This window comes from Helianthus annuus, chromosome 3, assembly GCF_002127325.2.
Source record: "Helianthus annuus cultivar XRQ/B chromosome 3, HanXRQr2.0-SUNRISE, whole genome shotgun sequence".
NCBI classification, from domain to species: domain Eukaryota; kingdom Viridiplantae; phylum Streptophyta; class Magnoliopsida; order Asterales; family Asteraceae; genus Helianthus; species Helianthus annuus.
Genome location: NC_035435.2, coordinates 4,563,949 through 4,575,194, shown reverse-complemented (window position 1 = coordinate 4,575,194; position 11,246 = coordinate 4,563,949). Strand labels below are relative to the sequence as shown.

Genomic DNA, 11,246 nt, shown 5'->3' with positions numbered 1-11,246 from the left:
TGGATCTTGACATAAGCTTGTTTCTATCGGTACAAGGGTTAAAAGGTGAAACTCTACCACACGAGAAACATGAACTTGTGTAAAAGTATTTTTACTTGTAAAATAGTGTTTAAAACTAGCGGATTTACGTATCTGCAAGTGGTATTTTCAAAGGACCAAGTGTCGAGAAAATCATGTTTTATAAAAGTCGGATGACACACTAACAAATATGATTTTTACAAACCACAAGTGTATAAACACTTGTGAAATGAAAAGTTTCGAAAAAATAACAATCTTTGAGAAAGATGACAGGAAGTTGTAAAGGATGATTTATACTAAAAACGAGGTTTTTACAAGATTTAATTACTTTACACATAGATCCACAAAATATAACGGGATCTACACTATAGTTTTCGGAAAAACTACAAGTTCATGTGATTATGCGATTTTCATACTTGTCGACTAGTTTGATGTGTCGGAAATTGATTGGTTGATTTAAAGAAGTGTTGAAGTGATTTTGTAAAAGAAAATGATACGCTAGAAAGCGTGGCCACCTCCAGTTACAGGGGAAACTCTGGCGAAATTTTTCTAAAATCTAACACTTAGAATTATTTACAAGTGTTAGAGCTATTTTTGATATGCTTTCAAAATATATTTCGCCACGACTTTATTTACAAATATTCGGAGGTGGGATTTCACAAAACTAAACGTGGTAAGTATATATTTTGTAAATATATTTTTCACCACACTGTTTATGATTATTTTGTGAAAATACATAAATATTATTTTTAGAGTAAAAATAATATTTCGAACGATAACAGCTCCAAAATAATACAAACGCTTACACGACAAACATGTAAGTTACACCGGTAATTATTATTACCACTTAATCGTTAAAACGTAACTTACACATTACGGAAATATTCATGAACGCGTATCTTGTCGACGCATTATTTTGGAAATATTATGTAAAGTGAAATATAATATTTTTGAGAAAAATATTTATATTTTGGAAGTAGAAGTAAAAATATATTAAGTGGGACTTAATGATATAATACAAATACACATGTATTAAATCCCCCATCCTTGGGAAGGAGATTAACTACCAAGCACATGCAAAATATAAACACGAAATAGTTGTCTAACTATTTCCCAAAAATCTAAACTATAAAGCTAAGGCACGGCCATCCGTCTAATAGTATTAGCACATGTAGGTCGTTGCACAGCTGCCTGACATTCGGAGTACTTGGTATAGCGACGCACTGACTGTGAGTTCATGTCCCCCTTTTCTCTTAACTGTTTTCAGTTTTCTAAACTGCGGGGGTGAAATACATGTTACAATGTTTATGATTACTTTATACATGGTATGGTTAGCGTAAGGAGGGTTACTTTTTAGATCATGTGAATGGGTAGGCGGAAACTTGAGGCCATTAATCCTCATGGTAGGACCGAGGGACAGGAGCGGTAGATCTATCTGGGTGTAGCGAGCCCAGCCCCAGGTCCAGCATAACAGACCTCGGGGTGACTTAGTGCCCGACGCATAAATCCGCTAGGTTTGAGTCTTCCTACTTGCACTTCACACATATCAATGGCCTTGCAAACCATTGGTGATCTCTTTTTCCTTATTTGCTACATACTAGGGTTTTGATAAATACAAAGGTTTATTTACTCACTTACACATGAACTCGCTCAACATTATTGTTGATTTTTCAACTTACATGTATTTCAGGGAATTAAAGATCTGGCACGGTATGGCATGTTTTTCCCGCTGCATTAGTCACCGAGGTCATCCAGGGTTCGGGGAATGTGACTCTTTCCTGGACAAGTCACAGTCCTTGAATCATGTTTATGTTAAGATTGAATTTGTAATGTTTGGTGAACAAGTTTATGGTTGTTAGGGTGTTATCCCGTTAAGACAATGTTATGGTATTTTTATTTTAATGGATGATCTTGCATATTTTTAATTCATATAGCTTTGTTATGATTAAGCTATGGTATTAAGAAGTCACACCAAAATAACCACGCTTCCGCAAAGCCAGGGTGTGACAATGAGGACAATAGGCGAGACCCACGGTGTGACAACCCTCGTATTTGCATGTATCCGTACAATTATTTAATGATAATTAAAGTGCTTAGTGACTGTGTTGAATTACTTAACTGTTTCCTGTTACTGTGTCATACTTACATGTGTGTGTTAGCATACTAGTAGTATGCAGAAAACTTGACTAAATGGTACTGAATATTTTCCTATGTGTTAGGAATTAATTGTGTTACAAAAATATATGTATAAGACGCCTTACGGAACAATTAAACAACTTAACGGAACAGTATCCGACCGAACAACCGGACATTACCCGGGACACCAAATATTTGTCAAACACATTATTTAATTTTTTTTTTTTTGGCTAGTCATAATCCCCGTTTGCCATAACACCCATTAAAAATCATTTCACTACACATACAAATCCATACTTACAATTTAACTACCATTTACACTCTAGTTGCAACATTTTTACATCAAGCCCCCCCCCCAACCTGATTTTCGGTCCTAGGTGGACCCCACAAAGATCACCATGATTTCCCCCATATATTTTATTTAGATCTTCTTTGATTGTTGCTTGCAAGTATGAACAAAATATTAGGGAATCTCTTATATGTATGGTCAATACCTCTTACTAGATCATTGATAATCTTTCACCTCTCTCATCACTCTCCTCTCTCTCTCATTTTCGGTCACTCCATAACCGAACCCACCACCACCCCTCAACATCTTCATCTCCTCCAACATCAAGTGCCACCCAAAGCTTCAAAGTTGATCCATGGAGGTTGCAAGTTGAAGGACTTTCTAAGGAGCTTCTTTCACTTGCTTTTCACCATCACCTTCTCCATCTTCTTCACTAAGAATCATCCCTAGCTTTAAGCTAGTAGTAAGTTCCTTATGTCACCTTTGTACATCTTGTTTCATTATTTAAAAGATGTAATATGTTAAATCTACAAGAACACTAAAAAGGGTTTAAACAAGAAGATGAAACATGATGTATTTATGTTAGTATGATGTTATCTTGAGATGTTACTGATTTCTTGCTGATTCTTGCTGAGTTACTTGTTAATATTGATGTTTGATGTTGTTGTAATCGCTAAACATGTTAACGGAATCAATCGAACATACACTAGAAAGTTAAAAGCTGAAACAGAATGCTGTTTGGTTTTTACAGCCAACTTCAGTTGGCTGTAACCAGAGCATAACTTAACGAAAAATGTATTTTCTGAAGCCTGGACTTATGTATTATGAAATACGGTTCTAATGGCACTGGAACCATAATTTTTGGACTTCGTTTACTATTTTTAAAGTGTCGTTTTGTAACAGCAACTAAAGCTGAGTTTTTACTGCAGAAAATAGGCGATATGTTTTTAGTCATAACTTGAGTTCTGTGTTGAATCAGACCATGAAATCTGTACAGAGCATGGACACTGATGTCGTAGTAATTGTCCCACTAGAATTTCGTCAATCCGACTTACAATAAATTTTTAGTAAATTATTCCGTGGACTGCAGTCAGAAAATAATAAATCTGATTGCAGTCCGGAAAATGAATTTTTATAAAATATTGGTGATAAATTGGATCCCGAGATTTTTACACAATAATATTTAGATTGTTTAAGGATTTCTGTAAAAATTTGGGAATTTTTGGAACAAGTGAACTATTTTATTTAAATCCCCGAAAACAGCCCAATTTTGAATATTTAAGCTGAAACGACATAAGTTGTAATTTGCGCGTCTAAATGTCGAGTATGCTATCTGTGAATGATCTAACATGTTGTATGTCTATAAAAGTGTTATGTGCAATGTCGTATGTTTGTTTATGAGTGGGGAATGGATGGGAAGTATATATGGGCATAAACAGTTAAAGTGATGCATGTTATGTGATAGATACGTGTAGGAACTTTGTGCTCTATTTAAAAATCACTAAATGACTAACTGGTAATCATATTAGGACGTGATTGACCGACCTTGACTGTTAGCTATATTTGAGAATCTAACCGAGCAAACCGAGGTGAGTTCATACACTTTCTAAGGCATGGGATTCCCGGTGGTTTGGGAATGGGTTAAAGAATTTAAAACTGAATCTACATATCCTCCTTGGGTAGGATATGTACGGCCATCCTCCTTGGGTAAGATGCCAATATTACTCCTGCGTATTCTCCTTGGGACGTAGTTCGTCCTCCTTGGGTAGGACAACAACCTTAAAACTTACTAGACAAAACTCTATCATAAGTCCCTCATTTTTATATCGACTTAATCGCCGAGGCCAATGGCGAGCGGGACATTAGTTAATAGCGCTATTAGGTTTAACAAACCTCACACCGTGCCAGTCGGACGGGCGTGTACTAATGGACTATGGCAAACCGTCAGTGATGATAGACACTGATGTAGGGCACAACTTATTTGCGTTAGTGGTCGATATGGTACAGTCTAGTGGTTCACATGGGGAAGCCCCCACTAATCATGAATATGGTTTGGGTAATAAGGAATGAATTGGTTAAACATACTTTCAACTACGGGGTAACCCCCATGGCAATTACGCCAACGAAAGACAAACCACGTTTTCGAAAACAACTTAAAACTAAACAACCAAACGTGAGCTCACTCAACTTTGTTGTTGACTCGTTGTTACATGCCTTACATGTCGCTAAATGCTTGGAGCTTGCACGAGGAAGGAGTCGTTGTGGTGTGCGGACTGTTATGTTCCGTGCTTAATATTTAAATCCTCATGAACTTATTAAACTTGCGTTTTGGACTTTAAACTTATGAACTGCGAACTTATGTTTTGAACTTTACGTTTATGCTTCCGCTGTCTAAATTAAAACTTGGTTAACTAGCTTTTGGTCACCAATCGTATTGTGGTTGGCTTTAATTACTTAAATACGTTGTTCAGTATGATTGGTGGCTTGATCCTGGTCACGTCACGCCTCTAAGCGGTAGTACTCCGCATGGTGGATTTTAGGGGTGTGACACACGGGACATCGAGGAGATTGCACGACTGTAGCAGCGGATCCGGGATCTTGAACTGCAGCAGGGAGCTCAATTCGATGAGGAAATAGAGACTGATTCCAACATCTGGGATGATGGAACCGGTCCCCAAAACCCGTTCGGTGACGATGATCGATGGAACCCTTTTGCGCGCCAGGAAAACCAACCTGACCCGCTGCGTAATCTGGGAGTTAAAGTTGACATTCCCGAGTTTACTAGTAGAGCACAACCTGACAAGTTTATCGACTGGCTGCACACAGTCGAACGAATTTTTGATCTCCGCGACATCCCAGAAAAATACAAGGTAAAATTAGTTGCTATCAAGCTTCGTAATTATGCTTCTTTATGGTGGGAACACGTGAAAAAAAAGAGGGCTCGGGAGAAGCGGGGTCTAAGATCGTGACATGGGAAAAGATGAAAAAGTTACTTCGCGAGAAATTTTTACCTGCTAACTATCGCCAAGAAGCCTTCCTGGAATACCATAACTTGTCCCAACGGTTGACCACCGTTGAGGAATTAATTGTTGAATTTGACAGGTTGAGAATGAGGTGTGGTGTCGAGGAGGAAAAAGAGCAGGTTATTGCACGGTTCTTTGGGGCGTTACGTCCCGAGATTTCTGATGTTGTTCAATTGCAGCCCTATTGGACCTTCAATGACGTTTGTCAACTTGCATTAAAGGTCGAAAAACAACTGAAAGGGAAGGGTAAGGCAGCAGTCACTAAACCAAACCCGATCAAACCTGAGTTTTCACGCGGTTCGACAGGAACTTCGGCTCACAACCGGTTTACACCAACCAAAACCGAGGCAACAGCCTCCTCCACCAACCCATCTGTAACACGCCGAGCACCTGGGTGTTTTAAGTGTGGCGGTATGGGCCACTTCGCTAGGGAATGCCCAAATACCCAGTTGGTCACCCTCACGGAAGACACTCTACCTACTTATGACACGGACGAAGACGAACCAACTGAAGGTCAAACGGAAGTTGTTTATCCAGACAAGGGGGAGGCCCTTGTTACTCAACGAGTTCTCAATACCACACAGGCCCGATCTGTTGATGACACACTCTGGCTTCGCAACAACATTTTTCGTACGAAATGCACCTCAAAAGGGAAAGTCTGTACAATCATTATCGACGGGGGAAGCTGTGAGAACATGGTAGCTACGACAATGGTAGAGAAGTTGGGGCTGAAAACCGAACCACATCCCGAGCCTTATCAGCTGACCTGGTTAAAAAAAGGTAACATGGTGAAGGTGAATCAGCGTTGTTTGGTTCAGTTTAGCATTGGGAACCGTTATTCCGATGAAATCTGGTGTGAGGTAATTCCAATGGATGTTTGTCATATTCTTCTAGGCCGACCTTGGCAATACGACAGACGGGCCCGTCATGACGGGTTCAATAACACTTATTCGTTCAAAAAGGATGGCGTGAACGTCACACTAGCTCCCCTCGAGACACGAAAGACGGAGACGGAGGCACTTATACTTAACATGTCAACTTTTCTCGATTTTACTCGGGCCACAAAACCTACGTTTATGTTTGCTATGGTGGTCGCTGAGGCGAACACAAACTCAGTTGCTATCCCAAAGGAGGTACAACCTTTACTTACTGAATTTCAAGATGTTTTCCCAGCTGACATACCTGCAGGTTTACCACTTATGCGCGATATTCAACACTGTATTGATTTCATTCCGGGTTCCGTTATTCCAAATAAACCTGCATACCGAATGAACCCTAACGAATATGAAGAGTTGCATAGACAGGTGACAAAGCTTCTTGACAAAGTGTTAATTCGGGAGAGTATGAGCCCGTGCGCCGTCCCCGCGTTGTTAGTTCGAAAATCAAACGGGGCGTATCACATGTGTATTGACAGTAGAGCGGTTAATAAAATTACAATCAAATACAGGTTCCCTATCCCGCGTTTTGAAGACTTATTAGATCAATTGCATGGTGCCAAGATTTTTTCTAAAATTGATCTCAGAAGCGGGTACCACCAGATTCGTATGCGTCCGGGGGACGAGTGGAAAACCGCGTTTAAGACTAGGGATGGGTTATACGAATGGATGGTCATGCCCTTCGGCCTTTCCAACGCCCCTAGTACCTTTATGCGCTTAATGAACCACATCTTTAAACCGCTAATCGGAAAGTGTGTCGTCATTTACTTTGACGATATCCTCATCTTTAGTCTTGATCTTCAACAACACCTCCGTCATCTCAGGCAGGTATTTTTAGTTATGCGGGAACAAAAATTGTATGCCAACAGCAGTAAGTGCCACTTTTTATCACATGAGGTTTTATTTTTGGGATACTTGATTTCGGAAACTGGAATACGGATGGATAAAACTAAAATCGAAGCCATTACTACATGGCCCATTCCGACAACAATTCACGAAGCTCGTAGTTTTCATGGGTTATCATCTTTTTACCGCCAGTTCATTCGTAACTTCAGCACTATTATGGCTCCCATAACCTATTGTTTGAAAGGCCAAACCTTCCAGTGGACACCGGCTGCAACAAAGGCCTTCGCGGAACTCAAACAGTGTGTCACCCACGCACCTGTCCTTGCACTTCCTAATTTCCAAAAGACCTTCCAAGTCGAGTGTGATGCCTCGGGATTTAGAATTGGAGGCGTTCTGAGCCAAGAGGGTCGCCCAATTGCATATTTTAATGAGAAACTCAGTGAAGCTAGGCGAAAAGCACTTATGACAAAGAATTCTATGCGATCATCCGAAGTTTGGAATATTGGCGACACTACCTGTTACCCCATGAGTTCATTCTTTTTTCTGATCACTAGGCACTCAGATTTATACAGGGCCAGCACAAGTTGAATCCAAGGCATGCTAAATGGGTGGAACTCCTTCAAGACTTTTCTTTCGTTATCCGACATAAGGCAGGGGCTGCCAACACCGTGGCCGACGACGGAGTTTGCTCACGTCCTTGCAGGCTCGGGTAGAAGGGTTTGATGCTTTACGGACCTTATACCTGGATGATCCGGATTTCTCGTCCCTATGGACTGATTGTCGCGCCAAGCCGGTGAACGAGTACTCCCAGCACAAAGGTTTTCTTTTCAAAGGAAGTCGGTTGTCTGTTCCCAAGTGTTCGTTGTGAGACGCGATTATTTTGGAGGGTCACCAGGGGGCTTTGGCAGGCCATTTTGGGCATGCCAAAACTCTTAAGCTGATCAAAGAACATTTTTTTTGGCCTAAAATGAGTACTGATGTTAATCGTATTGTGGATCGGTGTCGTGTATGCCACATCGCTAAAACACATCACTCAAATGCAGGTTTGTACACTCCATTGCCCGTTCCCGAGGGTCCTTGGGAAGACGTGAGTCTCGATTTTGTTGTGGGGCTGTGTCACACCCCGATTTCCACGTGCCTCACCGGTGGGCCCGGTGGGGGATTACCGTGATGATGTTGGCAACAATATAGTCAAACCACACAATTATGTAATGCACAGCGGAAGCATAAGATAAATATATAAACTTCAACCTTTAATTGTAATATCGAATGTATTACAGGGGTTGAATATATCCACAGTGGATCGTAAATAAACATAAAGTATTTGTTCCATCAGATACTGCAATCAAGCTTGCGAGACTTATCACGACGCTAGGGAGCTAATACCAGCCAATTTACGTTTAGGTACCTGCACTTAATCTTTTGGGGGAAAATACGTCAGTTTACACTGGTAAATACATTCAACTGACACATTTGAAAATGTTTATTAAAATTGATTTGAATGCACAAGGCACAAACTCTTTTATAACTTGGGAAAATTATAATAAAATCTTGTGAACGTTTTACATGTTCTTTTATGCGTTCAGTAGCCCGGGTCGTGCCGGGTTAAAGATTTATAGACACACCACGTTTGCGTAAAACCGTAGTATAAAAACCAACGGCTACGTCTTTTAAACTTAATGTCGACACTTTATACCGGGTGTACGCCTACACCGGGATGTCGATGGTCGTGGCCATTTCGTAAAATGATGCCAAGGATATCCGGGACAACGGTCATTAAACCCCCCAAAGGCTTATAAGCAACAAAACTGTTTAAATGAGCCGATCATATTTAATCAATTAACCACCTAAGCGATGGAATTATATAATGCTCAATCAAGCGGTATTAATATACCGTAACCCAAGCCCATATAGGGGAAATAAGTTAAAGTATTTACCATTGCAAGTATATTTCCTTATTTGGATTAAATCACCGATAGCTTTTACTGGGGCTCCTAATCTGGAACGAAGGTTTTAATTAACCTCTTAGAATCCTAACGGGTCGTTATAATGGCCGTAGCCTAGACCGGTTGGTTCCGATATATATATAGATATGGTTTAATCGCGCGAAAAGGCGAAAACCGAGAATGGAGTGTGATTCTGACCCAACGAGTTCAGAGACTTGTTTTATATGGGTTAATGGTTCACACTCTGGATTTTGGGGTTCAAATAATATAATTTGACCCGTATCGGCTAATGTATGAAAATTAGTTTCATAAGCCGAACCGTGCGCGCAAAAGGCGAAACGGTTAATCATGAGAGTCGTACGCTTATTTCCTAAGTCAATATGCCTTAAATGGGTTGTGGTATCAGTAGGATACCTTCCGTGATGCCCGTATGTAACACCTCGAAAAATTTCGTCCAATAATGTCTTGACACGTGTCATAAGGTTCCGTTATGTGAAAACATACTTTAGAGGGACTAAAAGTGACAAACAGTGAAAACTATGGAACGTAAGGGTCCAAAGTGTCAACAATGGATAAATAGACTCTATGATAACCCTACATAATGTTTATAACCTTAAACGGATGGTTCATGGATCATACGACGCGGAAATTGCACAAAAGTGAAGTATTTCAAACTATAGGGGCCAAAAGTGTCAACATGTTTAATTTATACCTCTGAGTGAACTTTTGGCAGACCCGAAGCTTTGTATAGCTAAGATATACTCACTAGAATATGTGGTAAAAATTTCATGAAGTTTCGTCAACGTATGAGAAAGTTATGGCCAAAACCGTACTTAAGGGACTAAAAGCGTCAACGTCGAATTTCAGGGCTTTTCGGTTGAGCGCAAAATGTTCCGAGGACATTTCCATGTTGGTAAAAGTCCTAAGGTTCTTAGAAACCAAGTTTGGGGGTTTACGGGTCAAATTAAGCAGCCGAAACATCGCACGCAAGCTCAGGGACTAAAGCTGTCAAAGATTGAAACTTGATTTGCTGAACAGGGGTCAGGCGACCCGCCTGGCATGACCCAAGCGGGCCGCGTGGGGCTGCCAGCGACAGAAAAATCGTATTTGGGTGATTTGGGTCCGAATTTGAGTGTCATACAGCTGGTTCTTGCCTCCAAAAGCTCCAATGGGATGCCATGCATGGCTACTACAACAGTACCCTCGAAATTTCAGCTTTAAATCAGATTACAAACCATTTCTTGGACATTTGCATTTGATCAAGAACTTATTTCTCTCAAGAGCTCTCAAGAACTTTCAAGGCAGGCTTTCTGGAGTTAATCTGATCATCAAGGTCGAATCCTAGTGTTCACTAAACGCCTATAGGACTCTTGTAAGCTCTCAATTCAATCTTTAATCCGTTATTACCTTGATTATTGCTAAAAGTCAAACTGGGTGTTCATAAGCATTGACTTTCTGATTAAACGGGTTTCAATCAGTCATTTCTCGAATTGAAACCTGATTTATGTTGGTAATATTATGGGAAACAAACCCTCTAAAGGGTACTCTCTGATTCCCACTACATGCATGCTAAATGTCGAGTCAAACCTATTTCTAAAAAGTCAACAGAAGCGATTTTTGTGAAAAATGACATGAATAATGATATAGATGACATGCAATCTGTTTGATCTTCATAGAAAGCTTTATTATGAATATAAGAATGTATTTTACCACGATCAACTCGACAATCTTTAGTGTAAACCCGGATTGGAACCGAAAGTCTTAATAAACGACTTTTTCGTAAACTATCGGTTCGGATCCGTACATGCATGTGTGAGATCTGTATTTTAGAGCATTTTTGACCATTGGCATTTTAGTTAAACTTTCTGGAAATTTCATGTCATAAGTCTATGCTTAGCCGATTCGAATGCATGTTTCCGATTTATGCATAAAGTTGACTATTTTGCCCTTTTTGATATAAAACGTGATTTTTGGAAAAGTGAAAGGATAGAAATCTTTATTTCTAATATATGAACTTGCACCGAAAATTTCGGATCAGTTGGTGGTCCAGATC

At 40.0% G+C, this 11,246-nt stretch overlaps 1 protein-coding gene across 1 annotated transcript; it reads left to right on the top strand.

The window, feature by feature from the left end:
• Positions 1-5,354: 5,354 nt before the first annotated feature.
• Positions 5,355-7,835, top strand: LOC110931130. Its single transcript, XM_022174537.1, has one exon. The coding sequence runs from the start codon at positions 5,355-5,357 to the stop codon at positions 7,833-7,835; it is 2,481 nt and encodes an 826-aa protein (XP_022030229.1).
• The last annotated feature ends 3,411 nt before the right edge of the window (positions 7,836-11,246 follow it).